At 37.4% G+C, this 18,273-nt stretch overlaps 1 protein-coding gene across 3 annotated transcripts in view; it reads left to right on the top strand.

Annotated features, from left to right (window-relative positions):
* ALiX (programmed cell death 6-interacting protein-like protein AliX) overlaps positions 1–18,273 on the top strand; it is a 275,620-nt gene that overhangs the window by 88,866 nt on the left and 168,481 nt on the right. For all 3 annotated transcript variants that reach the window (XM_067158494.2, XM_067158486.2, XM_067158479.2), the window contains exon 5: positions 17,301–17,425. In XM_067158494.2, the coding sequence (XP_067014595.1) occupies positions 17,301–17,425 (125 nt within the window). The remainder of the gene's footprint in view (positions 1–17,300; positions 17,426–18,273) is intronic.

The raw sequence follows: 18,273 nt of genomic DNA, 5'->3' as shown, positions 1-18,273 counted from the left end.
GCAGTCACTCCACGCTGCAACAGGTGTATATTATATAAGAGATAAGCATGGCCTGGCTCACTGACCTATATTCCAGCACTATGGAAAATCCCCAGACTCGGAATATATTTACGTAAACTTCTAATGTTGTACGTACCCATTAAAATGCAATCGCCGTCAGATAATTTATAAGCACAAGGTCCTAGTTTCTTATGTATACGATAAGGTCCTTGATATAAAACTCCAGCCATATCATCAATAAAAACTGTGGCGAAATCCCCTGCCACATCACCTAATGCAATATTTAATGCTCTAATTAAGGCTGCAGAACTAGTCTTCGTCCCGTAGGGAACGCGCTGAAACTGATACAAGCTGTACTTATGACTAAATGCTGTCAGAGGCCTGTCCTCTACTCTCAAAGGAATCTGCCAAAAACTACTTCTTAAATCAACAGATGAAAACCATTTTTTACCCTCAAAGCCCTGAATTAACTCTTCAATAGTCTGCGATTTTAACTGGTCAGTACAAATACGTCTATTCATATCCCTCCCATCAATACAAAGTCTAACACTCCCATCACTCTTAGGCACAACGATTAAAGAATTTACATACTGGCTATTAGACACTTCAATTATCCCATCAGCTAACATAGCTTGTATCTGATCGTCAACTGCCTTGGCATATTTGTGTGGGATAGCATACCGTGGCCCGCTGAAAGGACTGTCATCCAGCACTGAAAAAGAATGTTCATAAACATGTGTTTTACCGGGTTTCTTAGAAAAAATCTCAGCGTGTTCACATAACACTGCCAACAATTCGTCCCTCTGGACTTCCTCTAATTTACTGTTACTCGCAGCTTCAAATAAGGCATCCTTCTGATCCTCATTCAACCACAACTGGCATAAATTAAACCCCTCACTGGGTTTCTCCTCATATCCAGAAACCTCAATAACACTCCACATAGCACAAACATTCGTTTTCCTCTGAATTTCATTTTTCAGTTCGAGTTTGACATACTTATTATCCCACTTCAGATCTACCGTTGCATCATCGTAATCTAGCTGAGCCGATTTTAAAGTCAGCCAGTCACATCCCAAGATGAGATCAAATACAAGGTGAGGAATAACCAAACATACCTGTACTGAAATAAAACCCTCTATACAAATCGGCACCGCAACCTGCTTGCATATTTGTTTCGACTTTTTTACCAACAGCTGTAATAATGAATGTAGACTTAACAGGCATCTCTTCTATCATAATACCCTGTTTAACTAAAGAGTCATACCATTCTGAACTAATACATGATTTCTGACTTCCAGTATCAATTAACGCGTTAACATACGCCCCCCAAACTTCTAATTGAACCACAGGATTAATCACTTCATCACCCAAATCTAAATAATTATTATCTGGTTCACACAAAAGGTCTTCCTTAACATCTAGGTCATATGGCAATAGTTTCATAACACAATTCCTAACTACTTCCTGGTAAGGCTGGAATTCTGACCCATCATTACAGCCTGCATTTAGTTTAAAGGTTGCGATCGTGTACCTACACTTGGCTCGTTAGTAACTTGTCCTCTGACTTGTTGGGCATTTCCCGTTCTAGTTTCAGGTGCGCCACCCCTACCGTTATGCCTTGGCTGAAACTGATTACGATTCTCATAGTTTGGCTCTCTCCTAATGTCCCTTGGTTCACTATGAGGAACAAAATTATGTGAGTTTCCTGTTCTATGCCCAATGTTTCCTAGCGCATCAAAACTCCCTAATAACTGCTCCATTTCCTGAATAGTTTTAATACTTTGCATACACGCTGCTTCGCGTACCCTGTCTGGAAAATGTCGTAACAGTAATCTGACTACATCTGAATCAGCCGTGATTCCGTCTAAATTCTGGCAAATCATAACATGTGACAAAAAATACTCAGTCATAGAGACACATTCATTATGTTTGAATTTCCCAAATACTACCCTTTCTCTTTCACGGCTTTGAACGTTTTCGTTCCAGTATTTGTCTGTGAACTTCGTCTTAAATTCCTCCAGACTTTTCATGTTACTTTTATAGACTGAAAACCAGGAACGCGTCTCTCCCACAAAAGCATGATCAATAATGTCGATCGCCTCTTCCCAGTCCATAAACCCTTCCTCAATCCGTTTCCCAAACCGTTTTTCTACTATTTTCAGAAATTCTAGTGGGTTAGTTTGTTTCCCATTGAACTTCGGTAATTCGATTTCCTTACTGTAAATCCCTCCATGACTTTGCCTCTCAGTGTTAACTTGCCTTTCTCTTACTTCTCGTCGAATGCGTGCTTCTGCCATCGCTATGCGGTTATCTACCTCTTTATCTCTTCTTTCAATTTCATTCACTACAGTGTTCTGTTTTTCTTTCAACGTCTTAATTTCCACTGCATTGCCTTCTACTTTCGCAAACTTTTCTCTTTGTTCCCTAGTGTTGTCTTCTATTATGCACTTAACCGTATCGATCTTGTTTTGTACCTGATCCTTAAATTCTTTTATTTCTTCCTGTTGGATCTCAACTTTATTATTAATACTTGTCACCTGTGTCTCTAACTCCTTTCTAGTGTTGTTGCTTTCTTTTTCCATTAATCCCAACAACTCACTCCTCTGCTCTACAAATTTCTTTTCTACCTCTTGTTTGTTTTGCTCAGTTGTCTCTTTCTGTTCCTCTATCTACTTGTTAAATCTTTCATTTTGTTTAAATAATTCTTGTAACTGTTTGCTGTGTTCGTCCATCCTTTTATTAGCTTCGACCTTGTTTTCATTCAGTGCCTTACTTAATTCTCGTTTAGTTTGTTCTACTTCATTTTTAATTTCTGATTTAGTTTGTTCTACATCTGTTTTAATTTGTTCCAATTCATTTTTTATTTCAGATTTACTTTGTTCCATTTCATACTTTATTTCAGATTTACTATCCTCTATCTTACTTAACATTAACTGCATCATTTCAAGTAACAGATTATTATTATCCTCACCGTTAGGGCTAACCTCCGCCTCGCCCCCCATTGTACTATCGTCTGAATCTAACGTAACTTCGTCATTCCTACTCTTATTCCCTTCGCTATCTTCGCTCCTAATATCAGTTTCCTCCTCTACACATTTATCTAACTCTTCCTTAGAATTACTTAAAGTACTACCCTTCAGCACGTGTCCACTACGCAGCGTCATGTCTTTCTCATCTAGCTCAGCCATGTTACCCCCAAAATCAAACACACAAGAAAATATACTGTGGATACACAACAGTTACCCCCAAACTACTGATTTTATCCTTCTATACCAGTACTTAATGATTTACGAGCCCCTCAGTTGTGGCGACAGTATGTGATGTACCCACTTTGCCCACAGATGTATGACAAATTTATAGCGTGGCGGGTCACTTTAATATTAAATAAATAAATGATATGTCATTGTTTCTCCAGAAACAGTATCCCAAGGGCGCCAGTCTTCAAGCTTATGGCTTGAAAACAAAAGTAGATAATTAATAATAATAATAATTAATAAAATTACGTAATGAGACTCAAAAAACTCCCAGGGGTGGGGTGAACGGAACACAAATCATTAAGTACACTAACTTGGAATTTAAGGATCATTAATAATCATTTCATAAAATATAAATTAAAACAGCTATTTATTAAGATGAAAAACGTGACGTAACGGCGTATTAACGAAATCTGAACTTGCGGAAGCAAAAGAAAAAGTGAATGAAATTAACTCTAAGAAAATGAACTGTTGCGCGAAGACTTGCAGTAACTTATGCCATAAGCTCACCAAATGTAGACTCTGTTGTCTTGAAGCTGAAGATGGGTGGATCTCTCGTACAGGCTGCCTCATCTGTTGTTGAATTCCAGTCCTACATCCACATTTCCTGTCCTTAGCACTTCCTCCTGTACTCCTTACATAAAGTCGTAATGAGTCCTAATTTTAAGTGCAAAACCACCATGGGTTATGTTCATGGAGAGAATACACTTGTATTCTTCCTTATTACGGAAAAGTAGCGTAGCTAAACTCATAATAAAAGCTCTGCTCCCCTATACCAGTCAGAACCGGTCTCCCGTTGACTACCTCTCGTCATTGAGATAACAAGTCCCAATGAGAGTAACTTTTGAGTAGAATATACTCAGATGCGAAGTGAAAGTTAAAATCTTCTCCAATGTGTAGACGTAGAATGAATAAGTATATAAATGAGAAAGTCCGGCTGTCCGAATGAATGTCCTCTCCAGCCCTTGTCGGTGGTATTTATCGGTTCACAAGTCTCCTTCCATCATCCATATCCCATGGTCCAGTAAGATTCGAGGTCTCGTCCCTTCTCCGATGTATAGCTGTCAATCCATCACGTTGCTTCCTTACGTTCATTCACATAGGCTGAACTTTCCCGCTGAAATAAAGCATCCCCAAGCCGAGTTTGAAAAGTGGGTGTTAATAATGTATCAACTGTATCTTCATGAGGTGGAGAGGGTAAGGTCTCTCGTAATCTCGATGACGTACTTTTCCTGGAATTGGGCTGAAATTAGCCTGCTGACTCTGGTCACCTCACAACGGCTATTGGAAAATTTACTGCAAGTTATAAATATGCGTGATGTTGAAATACTTTACCCAATAATTTGTTCGTTCAGAATACGTTATAGCCGCGATACAAAGAAATGAAATGATGATTGAAATGGTTGATAAAGACCCTATATATATATATATATATATATATATATATATATACACATATTAATTTAAACATGACCTATCAGTGATTAAATATATACATCTTATCAATTAAATATATAGTTCAATAATTAAAAACCTTCAGTGATGTCCCAAACATCACACCGTGTTACTGCTGTTCTCGCTGTACGCCTTAACCTATATCGTAGTAAGAAGTACCGCCTGATAGTCCGGCATTTTCAGTAATCCGGCACCGGGCCGGTCCCGAACATGCCGGACTATCGGACTTCTACTGTAACTTGAGTAGAAAACGTGCCTGAAATAGGTGTGGTTGAAGTCATTCCATCAGCACAATCAGGTGACAAATAACTCATCGTCATCTTCTTCAAAGACACTACCCAATATGAGGGCAAGAGCTTCCTCCACAGTATATCATTCCTCCGTCATCAGACTCACAATTTCAAAGCGATTGAAAGCTAAGTCAAGAAGCACAAGCAGTCAGTACTGGGAAGCAACTAGGCACGAAGTGAGTAGCATACCAGACACATTCCTTTCGTCTTTGAACTAGTTACTTCTGTCATCTGGTGACTATAGACTATAGACTCCAAAGACAGTAACGAGAGACCTCCAACGCCAAACTTCTCCAGCAGTCTATCGTAGTGAAACGGAAAACAGCCAAAAGACACGCGACTTATACAGCAGTACACTGGGTATGCTGCACAGCTACCACCAGACTTTTACAGCAGTTGACCAGAGTGAAAGGGTTAAGGTTGCAATCTCAATGTGGCGTGTGCTTAGTAATAGGCATTTGTTAAAGAAGGTGGGTTGTCGATGTGTATATTTTGTTTGTGACGGCAGTGATTAAGGTTATGTGTGTGTTTATGTGAAGTTAAGGTAAAATAAATAAGTGTACCTTTTTTTCTTTTTTGCTATTTGCTTTACGTTGCACCGCCGACACAGATATGTCTTATGGTGGGATAGGAAAGCCTAGGAAGTGGAAGGAAGCGGCCGTGACCTTAATTAAGGTACAGCCCCGGCATTTGCCTGGTGTGAAAATGGGAAACCACGGAAAACCATCTTCAGGGCTGTCGACAGTGGGGCTTGAACCCACTATCTCCCGATTACTGGATACTGACCGCACTCAAGCGACTGCAGCTATCGAGCTCAATAAGTGTACCAACTGACAGCATCTTGTGTGCATCTTTGTGGATACATCAAGATGAGTACTCGGTTATCAGTGATTGAATATCGAACATTTTTTTGGGTAGTGTATTTTTGGCTTTATTGGTTAACCCTGATTTTCTCTGTCCTTAATATTTGTGCAAAAAATAATAAATAAAATAAAGGTATTCTGGAATTTTTTGCCAGTTTAGATGACATTTCTTATTTTTGCTCACTTTTCATATATTTCATATATTTTTAGACATTATATAAAGTAATTCAGCACGAAGGGTTCTGATAGTCGCTGAACATATTATCAGTGAAAAGGCAAAACTCATTCAACCACTTCATAGCTATATGCTCCTTTTCCATAAAATCAGTCACCTCTTCCTACTCTCCAGTCAGTGACATGAGGTTTAATTAATGCCAGCTTCATAATGTTCTCTACTTCTCGCCCATTTTTCACATTTCTCGCAGCATAAGAAATCGGTTGCACTTCCGGGGAACTCCCTAGCTTTTCCGAGGTTGATTTAAAAGTGCCATTTTCATTTTAAGCTGTTACTACAATGGGGTCGCCACTATCAAAGTCATTTATGAGCTACTACCAGCAGGTGATCAGCCTGCTCCTAACATTGAGTGCAGGTACCTTTTGCAGCTGCCCCTAACCCGGGGACGGGTGCAACTCTTTGGGTTCCAGTCTCATTTCCTACACTGAGGGGACCATCACCCAACCTAAAGAAACTCATCTGCCTGAAGCTGTTGGTTACCTTAGAGGTATCGCTGCTCGACAATCAGCGTTGAGATGCTGGCTGTACGGACTACTTCTTACTGTAGTGGGGTAACCGCCCAGACAAGAAAAATATGGTGAATATCAGATGAAAACTACAAGACTAAACAAAACGCTCAGTAGGGTCCACCCTTAATACTTCCAAGTTCTCTCTTGTGTCATTTGTGTCATGTTCTATATTATGACTATATCTGTCATGTATAGCTTCATCTACCACAATATAATTCTCAAACTGACATTGCACATCAAATTTTCCTGAAGTAAAATTGAGTTCTTTGAGATCTACACAAATTAATTTCTGAATACCAGGCGAGTTTGCTGTGCGGTTAGCGGCGCGCAGCTGTGAGCTTGCATGCAGGAGATAGTGGATTTGAATCCCACTACCGCAGGCCTGAAGGTTTTCCATGGTTTCCCATTTTCACACCAGGCAAAAATGCTGGGGTTGTACCTTAATTAAGGCCACGGTTGTTTCCTTCCAACTCCTAGCCCTTTCCTATCCCATCGTCGCCATAAGACCTATCTGTGTTGGTGCGATGTAAAGCCACTAGAAAAAAAAAATGTGTCAGAGTTCTGTTTTCTAGAAATATAGCCACCCATTCAGTCACTCTTTTTTCCTAGTCTAATTGCACTTATTTTTGCCAGTAGTCTCTCATGATCTACCCTATCAAATGCCTGAGATGATAGATCAATCGCGGTACTGTCCATTTGATCTCTGAATCCAGGATATCTTCTAGATCTTGCTGCAATCCTACAAGTTGAGCTTCAGTGGAGTAACCTTTCCTAAACCCAAACTGCCTTCTATCAAACCAGTTATCAATTTTGCAAACATGTCTAATATAATCAGAAAGAATGCTTTCCCAAAGCTTACATGCAATGCATGTCAAACTGACTGGCCTGTAATTTTCAGCTTTATGTCTATCACCCTTTCCTTTATACACAGGATCTACTATAGCAACTCTCCATTCATTTGGTATAGCTCCATTATGCAAACAGTAATCAAATAAATACTTCAGATATGGTACTATATCTCGACCCATTGTCTAGTATATCTCCAGAAATCTTAATTCCAGGGACTTTTCTAGTTTTCAACTCTTGTATCTTATTGTAGATATCATTATCATAGGTAAATGTTAATAATTCTGTAGCATCAGTCACCTCCTCTATCTGGACATTATCCTTGTAACCAACAATCTTTACATACTGCTGACTGAATACTGCTGCCTTTTGAAGATCCTCACATACACACCTCCCTGTTCATTGATTCCTGGAATGTCCTTCTTGGAACCTGTTTCTGCCTTAAAGTACCTGTACATACCCTCCCATTTTCACTAACATTTGTATAAATGCCAATTACCGTATTTTCATGAATAATCCCCGCATATTTTTAAAAAAAATTTGAGGCACGAAATTGGGGTGCAGGTTTTATTTACATCAAGGTTGCCAACATGCTCCTAGTTCACCTAGTTTTTGATGCTGAGTGTACAGTTACACTTTATGCAACCACAGATGGAAGGAAACTGTCCCCATATGTCAAAACAATTCAGACTTATAATTCTAAACTGACTTCACATTTAAAAAAAAAAATAGTACCGTATTGTACAGAGTAATTTAAATTCAAAATTTCTCCGCATCACGATAGAATGCATCTTCCGGAACGTGCAGGGGTAGCTTTCCGCACTTTCACACATTTTAGTGTGTCTACAGTGAGTTTCATAGTTAAAAATAGTGAAATCTTAATTCTTTTGTATTCAGCGTTTTAAGGAACGTCACAATATCACGTAGCAGGCAGTACACGGAAAAACAGAATCCGCTAAATAATAACAAATGTTAAAATGTTTTAAAAACTGCAGTTTTTTTTTTTTGCGCACATTACATTTAAAAACTTTGTATCGTTTTGCACCTTTTCCAGCTGAGTCAAGGTCGCGAATAACCGTAATTTTGGAACTGTTAATGATATTTTTTTCTCTTTCCAATTTGATTGTGATTAGTGACAAGCAGAATTGAATATAATGCATTCGAGAACTTAAGGATCAATACTTACATTTGAAACCATATTCTCAAGTTCAACATAACTTTTAAAAGTCGATGCAGGCCTAATTAACGCGGTACAAGATTTCCATGAACTGACTGCGAACAGTATACCGGTGACCAAATTACAATGGAAGATTAAAAAAAAAGGATATCGTCATCATGTTGGGCACTTCGGTATCTAATGTGCTTTTATTTGATTAGTTTAGAGAATTAAAAACTACTTGTGGTTGGACATTTTTTGGCTTGGCGTTACGGGTATTAGATTTTTCGAAGTTATTATCCGCAAAAACTGGTGATGGTTGGCATTTCTGAATTACAAGATGGCTGTTAATTCGAAATTACATAATTGGAAGTCCGATTTCTGTATTACAAAACTTTGAATTAACGAGGTTTTACTGTATCGTAAAACTAACATCAGATTTCGCCAGTGTGTCTATTTCAGATGTTTACATTGCACGAAAAGAATTATCCACCACCGGTTGTGTTACTGTCCAGTAAAAAGAGACCATGTGTGAGAAGTGTTTTAGGAGAGGATTCTAGTGATGCAAGAGACAACGAATATTCCCATCTACAGGGAATCGAGCCTATTACAAGTTCAGATTAATGAAATACCTGTCACGTAAGTAGGCCTACTTGCTCATTTTCATGGAAAATATATTTCATAGCAGTGATAATGTATTTTTATCATCTCGGGCAAAGCAGCTATATCCGTAAATTTACATGTTCATATTTGTGTAATGACCACGTGGCCCTCGCGGAGTGATATGATATGAAATGTTTGTTTATGCCTAGGTTACTCTTTCGATGGAAGGAATTTTAGTTTATTTCATTTTTTTTACAAAATGAGGGTGCGGGGATTATTTGGGTAAATACGGTATGTTTGCTGTCATGTGATCCTTAGCTGACTTCTTTGCTAGATTGTTTCTTAGTAAGTTCAATTTCTCCTTACTTCCACAGCCATTTCTAACTCTATATCTTTCCACTCTGCACCTCCTCCTTAGTCTCTTTATTTCTCTGTTATAATAAAGTGGGTCTTTACCATTCCTTACCATCTTTAAAGGTACAAACCTGTTTTCACTTTCCTCAACAATTGCTTTAAACCCATTGCATAGTCGGTTGACATTTTTATTTATTGTTTTCCACCGATTATAGTTACTTTTTTTTTAAAAAAAAAAAACTGCCTCATGCATGTTTTATCGGTCATATGGTACTGCCTAATATTCCTAATTTTAATACCTTCCTTTCTTTTACATTTATTTTTAACTACTACAAAAACAGCTTCGTGATCACTAATACCACCTATTACTTCGGTTTCTCTATAGAGCTCATCTGGTTTTACCAGCACCACATCCAGAATATTCTTCCCTATAGTTGGTTCCATCACTTTCTGAATCATCTGCCCTTCCCATATAAACTTATTTGCCATTTGTTGGTCATGCTTCCTGTCGCTCGCATTATGTTCCCAGTTGACATTTTGTAAATTGAGATCATCCACTACTCTTCCGTTCCTTTCCATATCATTTTCCCACATAGCTGATTAACAAATAATTCTGAATCATAATCAGCGCTACCATTTCCCGGTCTGCATACACTCCAAAGACATCAAGTTGCCTATTATCTTTAGAGATGAGCCTTACACCTAGAATTTCATGTTTATCATTATCTTTTTCATAGCTTACAAATTCTTTCTTCACCAGAATGAATACTCCCCCTCCTTCCATTCCTAGCCTATCTCTACTATACACATTCCAGTTTACAAGCGATTAATCTCATTATTAGACTGTATTGAAGTTCAAAATATTAAAACTTTTTGTAATTAATTTATTTAAAACCACCTATTCAATACTTTTCAGTCTTTAAGACTTATATAAGCATTCTAAGGTTGTAATGGTACATTTCACCTGTCGTCGCAGGCATCATCAGCCCTAAATTCTATACTCTTAAGTCACCGCCCAGAAGTGGATGTTATATTAAAACTATTTTTTGGAACTAATTGTTTACAATAATTTACATTAATGTATAAGAACATTATAGTCATATTTGGATTGAATTGGTTAATCCTGTTTGTAAAGCTCTATTGAGATATCATATATATGTTCACATCTCACGGACATAATATAAAGTAATATTAACACTCATAATGTTGATCTTGGGTTGAAAATTGAAGTGTAATGGGAATCAAAATATTTATACAGAATTTTTCAGTATATGCAAGAAATCAGTACGTTTAGCTTAAAATGATTTGTGCATTAGTTAACATCTTCTATAGATTAAAATCTTTATTGAAACAAGAGTCTATTAATAATATTCGAAGTGAAGATGCTGGTTAGATGGCAAGTAGAGCTAGTAGAGGATGCTTGATCAAGTCTATATAAGATTTTAACTAATCCACAAATCACATAAACATTTTATAATAAATATCTTAGGTACCAGTATGCATTTAATATAACCCTGCTGAATAATAAATACCAATTTTTCATTGCTTTTTTTTAAATGTTCTTATATCCTAATCTTATGGTTCATGGTGTGGGTTACTGTAGTCACATCCTAGTTCGTGAACCATGGGCAACGGCTGAGCGGTCTAGTAAGTGGTCCCAGGAGTTGGGATACCAGTTGCTACGGAATGGGAGTGGGTCTCTCGGACATATTTGAGTCATGGCCCTCCTTGTGCTCAGACGGCTAGGACTATACAATCCACCCGTGGTCCCTAACCCGTTACAGAAGGAATCCTTACATGGAGTATGTGTAAGTAGGGTAGCATCCTGCTTCGCGAATTTACTGAGCTCAGAACATTTTAATCAAGCCTCAGACCTATGGGACTAACGGAGCCCCACTCCCATTTCACATCTGAGGGACTCCTTGGAAACAACGTTGCGAACGAAATGGAGTTTGATCGGGAGCTATCAATATTAATAAGGCTTATGGAAGAAAGTAGCACTGGCTAAGTCAGCAAAGAGTGATATTCGAGTAAGGGGATATAACGAGGAAGAGATAGGAGATTATAAAGTGTACTTGACGGGTGTTAAAAAGGGAAGGGCAGAGTGTGTGGTAGGGCTGTTCATCAGGAATACTATTGCACGCAACATAGTTTCTGTTAGGCATTAAATGAGTGAATGATTTGGGTAGATTTGGCAGTTGGAGGTATTAGGATGAGAATTGCCTCACTGTGTTCACTATGTGAGTGTGCAGATGAGGGTGAAGTTGACAGGTTTTATGAAGCATTGAGTGACATCCTAGTCAGGGTCAACAAGGATAGGATAGTGCTAATGGGTGATTTCACTGTGAGAGTTGGAGATAGAACTGAAAGATATGAAAGGGTGATTGGTAAATATGGGGAAGATATGGAAGGTAGTAGGGATGGGAAGCGTTTGCTGGACTTCTGTACTAATTTGGGTGTAGCAGTTACGAATACATTCTTCAAGCATAAGGCTATTCTCTGCTACACATAGGAGGGTAGGGGTACCAGATCCATAATAGACTATATCTTAACTGACTTCAAATTCAGGAAATCTGTTAGAAATGTATGTTTTGGTTGGGGTTTTTTTTTTTTCCTATAATACAGACCCCTATCTGATCTATAGTGAACTAAGTATCTCTAGGCCTTGGATAGAAAAAGTGAAATCTGTCTGCAAATGAATAAGTGAAGTTCCAAACAGTGGAGAGTAAGCAGGTTCAGGTTATAGAAAGAGAATAGGTGACATATAGGGATGTTGTAGTAGAAACTGCAAGGGAATGCCTGGGAACAGCTGTGTGGAATGATGGGGAAAAGCAATCATCTTGGTGTAATGATGAAGTGAGAGCAGCTTGTAAATGTAAAAAGAAGGCTTATCAGAAATGGGTCCAAACAAGCGCTGATGCAGACAGGGAATAGTACATAGATGAAGGAAACAGATCAAAACAAATAGTTGTTGAATCCAAAAAGAAGTCGTGAGAAGATTTTGGTAATAAAGCGGAAAGGCTAGGTCAAGCAGCATTGAAACCTTTGTGGACAGTAATAATCTTAGGGAGGGGAATAGGAAATGAACAGGGAATCACTGGACAGTTGGAGGGAATATTTTGAAAATCTTCTCATTGTAAAAAGAAATCTTCCGGGTGCGAACAACCGAGCTCATGGGGAGGAGGAAAATTATGTTGGTGAAATTCCGCTTGAGGAAGTGGAAAGGATGGTAAATAAACTCCGTTGTCATAAAGCAGCAGAAATAGATGAAATTAAGAACTGAAATGGTGAAGTATATACTGGGAAGGCAGGGATGAAATGGCTTCGTAGAGTAGTAAGATTAGCATGGAGTGTTGGTAAGGTATCTTCAGATTGGACAAAAGCAGTAATTGCACCTATCTATAAACAAGGGAACGGGAAGGATTACAACAATTATCAAGATATGTCATTGATTAGTATACCAGGCAAATTATTCACTCGCATCTTGGAAGGAAGGGTGCAGTCAGTGGTTGAGAGGAAGTTGGATGAAAACCAGTGTGGTTTCATACCACAGAGGGGCTGTCAGTATCAGATTTTCAGTATGGACCAGGTAATTAAAAAGTGTTACGCATGGAATAGACAGTTGTGTTTGTTTCATAGATCTGGGGAAAGCATATGGCAGGGTACTGAAGGAAAAGATGTTCACCAATGGAAGACTATGGGATTAAGAGTAGATTATTAAAATCAATCAATAAGTGCAATGAGTATAGTGTGAGAAATTCAACAGAATTGATCGTCAGATTGGTGATACAAAGCTGGAACATGTAGATAATTTCAAGTGTTTAGGATGTGTCTTCTCCCAGGATGGTAATATAGAGAGATTGAATCAACATGCATGAAAGTAGCGAGAATGATTACTGGTACAAACAGGTGGGAACAATGGCAGAAGGGTACTTGGAATGAGGAGATAAGGGCTAAGTTAGGAATGAACTAAGTGGATGAAGCTGTATGCATAAACCGGCTTCGATGGTGGGTCATGTGAGGCGAATGGAGGAGGATAGGTTACCTAGGAGAATAATGGACTCTGTTATGGAGGGTAAGAGTAGTAGAGGGAGAACAAGACGATGATGGTTAGATTCAGTTTCCAACGATTTAAAGGTAAGAGGTATAGAACTAAATGAGGCCACAGCATTAGTTGCAAATAGAGGATTGTGGCAACGTTTAGTAAATTCACAGAGGCTTGCAGACTGAACGCTGAAAGGCATAACAGTCTATAATGATGTATGTATGTATGTATGTATGTATGTATGTATGTATGTATGTATCTATGTATTATATCCTTTAACTGGTGACGTGAGGTCTCATAGACTGCCAATAAACAGGAAGCATCTTGACTTCTTTAATTAAAAATCTTGCAAGGAGCTATACTTTGTAGTTGGTTACGTTCTTATCTGTGTAAACACACTTCACACCCTGGGTCAGGGTTTTTAAAATTTATTTATTTATTTATTTATTTATTTATTTATTTAGCTTGGTAAGTTTGATTGAAATTCTCAAGTGGACTTCACGTCATCAGTTATGAGAATATTTCTGTCATTGCATGTTGCATGGTCAGTGTAAGTAAAAGTTATTAAGAACTACGAATCCTCAGTTCAAAGGGTACATTAGGGAACTACTAGTGAAAAATGTAATGATATAGCTATTTTCTTTTGGCTATTGGAGATTGCAGTTTGCAATGATTTTTTGCTGCTCAAGTTGTGCCATGAAAGTTCGGGAAGGAAATGGAATTTTTGAAGGTGAAATTACTTGTCAAAAAGAATGATAATGAGCAAGTTCCCAGAGAGATATGAACAGGAATAAGCAACATTTTGCATTCAGTACTTGACGCCGAGATACCGAAGAAAAACTGAAGAAACTTGCAATCTTGCTGTACCTATCCAGCATCCTTGAAGAGAAAAACAGCATTGAAAGTTAGAAACTTCATTTTGTTCCATATTGAACTGGGATTACATTAAAATGAAAATGTTAAAGGTCCACCTTTTCAATACCATGAATGTTTATTGATGTGAATATAAATCGCATAACGTCTAGAGAATGTTGGTACTAGTTTCGACGCTCATTGCGCGTCATCATCAGCCAACAAATCAATTGAGCAAAATGCAACTTATCGAATATGCGTGTTTTAAGTAGAAGTTTTCGGTTTGTTTACAGTCTACTGAAAATAATCGCATCATCAATGCAGAACTTCAGTGCCGGAATGATAGGTTCCAAAGTGGGCTACATATTTTCATTTATATGATATTTTTTGTTTATGCTTGTTGTGTTCTGGATCAGTGAAAAGTGATCTGTTTGGTAATTGTGGTGTACTTGTATAATTTTACTGACAGCGATCAAGGTGAAATTTAAGACAATGTCTGCTTACTGTGAATAAGAAGGGAAAATATATCTATTTTTTGCATTTTTAGATCGTACAAGATAGTATGGGAGATCATTACATGCTTAATCAGATTGATTGAGATGACTGTACACATGTTTGCCAACCAGTTTTCATTATAGAAAACTTCTGCTAGTATTACGAATTAGATATTACCAAAATAACCCTAAAAACATTTGCATAGAGACATCTATTGAAGGACGAGGGATACTAACCATGGTGATATCTGTACTGTTTATTGCCATTGCTTATAAATCTGAATTTGTGTGTCCAGAAACACATTAAAGTTGACTGTCAGTTAAAGTTACAAGTGCATTCAGGTAACTCAAGGTAACTGTGGTGTACCAGAATCCGGCCATTAATGTTATCAAATCGCTTCTGATCACTTGTATTCACATTAACTCTTTGCTGTGAAATAAACATGATATCTCACTCCATTCTAGTCATCTTTTATAATATATTGTACTAGGAAAAAAATGTCCTTAGCCGCAGAGACTAGCTTGAAGAGCATGGAATATTTCTAAGTGGGTGGTATGTAAGCATTGGAGTTGGTACAGAGGAGGGTATTAGTTCATTGAATTTATATTCTTTTGAAAATCTGGATTTATTGTTCATTTGAAACAAATTCATATCACCTTTTACACAAGTTGAGGTGATGTTTTGTAGCAGGCTGGAACCTCCGGACTCCAGGATGGTTATTGGGCTCGGTCTGGACAGGGACCTCGCCCTTCCTTGATGCAAAGTTGTTGACGTTCTAGAATTTCTGGAGGATCTGGAAGTTACATATCTCATGTCTGTTCTGTATTGAAGATAACAATAAGTAAAATTAATTCATGAATAAAATTTACTGTATCCTCCTATTCAGTTCAATTCACAGTTTATCGTGATTAAATTCTACATGAATTGCATACACTTTTTAGGCAAATTTTTCACCCTCTTTGGGCATCTTCAGTCTATTGACAATCTTAAGGTCAAGTCCACCAATTCGGGTAACACCTCTCTAGCAATAACGCAGGCACACACAGTACAACCCACTCCCCTTCACCCTCTACTCTCTACCCCCTCCGTTACTGCATCAGTACTTCACTAGAAGTAGAAAGGTTAGTCGATCAGATGCAGCCGGAACAGGTGGATCCAACTAACATCAGACTGGATGAGTAAGTTTGACCACAATTATGGGGTATTACTGCATACTCTTATCTTTATAATTATCAACATGGGCTCTAACATTCATCTTTCTTTTTCTTGTTTTCAATTACAGAGAATATTCATAAACCATTTCCAAGGTAGAACAACGAATCAACGAGAACAGTAGTCTAACTAGAGTGGCATAAAAAATCCAGGAAGCATTTTGTTAGATGAGCAGCTGCCTATGAAGGATATTTGTCAACATAATTTTAACACACATGACGTTTAACCCATTATTATACTAAATTCCTTAAAAAATGATATCATCCAACCTCGCATCTTTCCACATGGCATATTCAAGCTTTGCACGATTGACAACATACCACAGTTCCGGTTTTGTTGCTTCCAGACATATGGCACAGGTGATGAAAAAGCACCTTTGGATGAACATACTTTTTATAAACTTTATTAACCTAATGAATCATCCAGTAAATAATTTCTTGATTGATTGCTATAATGGCTAATTTAATGATTGATTATATTCATCTCGTGAACAATTTCAATAAATTGCATTACATATGCAGTGTTGAAGATTAATTTGTGATCTAAATTCAAACCTGATATTCATACAAAAAGTTCTACTAAAATTTATCATTTTCAGGTCAACATTGACCCCATGGTATTCAGCGTAACAAAAGAATTCCAGTAATACAAGGCTTAATACCAATCTATAGTAATGGTTCGACATTTTTCTATCGAAGAACGTTCTCACGAACAAAATAGCAACGAATTAGCTACAAAATTGCATGCATTTGCTAATTTGCATTTTGGGTTAAATACGCATTTTGTTGCATTTTAAATTTTGGTAACAGTGTTTCAACACATTCTACAAGTATAACACTTTAAAACTATAAAAATGGACTTTCAATTCATTGAACAAAGATTTGCAGTTGTCACAAATGCTTAATTTTCCAGTCATTAGTTATTCATAATTAGGGGGGTGGGGTGTTTTTTTTTGTTTGTTTGTTTGTTTGGTTGGTTTTTTTTTTTTTTTTTTTTTTTTTTTCCCTGTCAGAAATTACAGTAAGTGAACCATGAAAGCTTTTCATATTAATTGAAAGAAGAAAAAGAAATTTGCTGTAACATTTATAAATGGCACAATATTGTTTCAATTGACTTTTGTGTTATTTTCAGATCGTATGAAAGACCCTATTGTTTCCAAGTTATGCTCCCAGTGTGAGGAGCTGTATGCAGAAGTTCTTAAAGTGTTCCAAAAGGAGTTCCTTCGACCACTATGGGACAAGGATTGGATTCCAGTTGTAAGTTACTACTCACATTGTTTTTTAATTAAATTATGGGTCAGCTAATGGATATTATTAATTAAAGTGATCTATGATTGTACACTTCCTGACTCAGAACAAACTTGTATGAAGAAGAATCAGTTTCAAATATTGGATACCGGCACCTTATTTTGTGCTGTTGTATTCTTTAATAAAATATTTCTTGTCTTGGGAAGTTTATCGAACATTTCCCTTGATAAATTATTCCAATTTCTTACTCCTCATCCTAAAAATGAATATTTGTACCAATTTGTCCCCGTGAATTCCTTCTTTTAATCACGATCTTTCCTATTTTTGAAAGCTCTTCTCGAGCTTATTCATCTTCTAATGCCATTACACGCCATCTCTCTACTGACAACGCAGAACATACCACTTACTGTTGGATTTTTTTATCATGGACACTCAAGTTTAGGCTTTAATTACAAACAAACCTATATGCATATTGCAATGTGAGTTACATCAATATTTTCCTTCTTTAATTCTACATTAGGGTATATCAGACCCATTATTTTTGATGTTCATTAAATATTTTTTATTTGCGGCTGTAGTAAATACTGTCCAGGTTTTTGGCCTCTTCTCTGGGAAGCGCTCACTTAGAAATATATACAGGGAAAACTACTTGTCTGATGGTCATGAAATTTTTATGTTATAACCACATGTATTTTTAGTGTAATACTCAAGTTACAGTGTTTTTCAACCACCCTAAGAAAAGTTCTTATCGTTTTTGTAAAGCAACTCTTTCTCAGCCCAGGATAAACGTACAGCAGGAAACTGGGGCTTGTTTTGAAGCACTCGTCATGGTTATCAGAAACTACAAACACTGTAAC

The sequence above is a fragment of the Anabrus simplex genome, chromosome 1 (genome assembly GCF_040414725.1).
Source record: "Anabrus simplex isolate iqAnaSimp1 chromosome 1, ASM4041472v1, whole genome shotgun sequence".
NCBI classification, from domain to species: Eukaryota; Metazoa; Arthropoda; class Insecta; order Orthoptera; family Tettigoniidae; genus Anabrus; species Anabrus simplex.
This window is presented reverse-complemented; position numbering and strand designations above follow the sequence as displayed.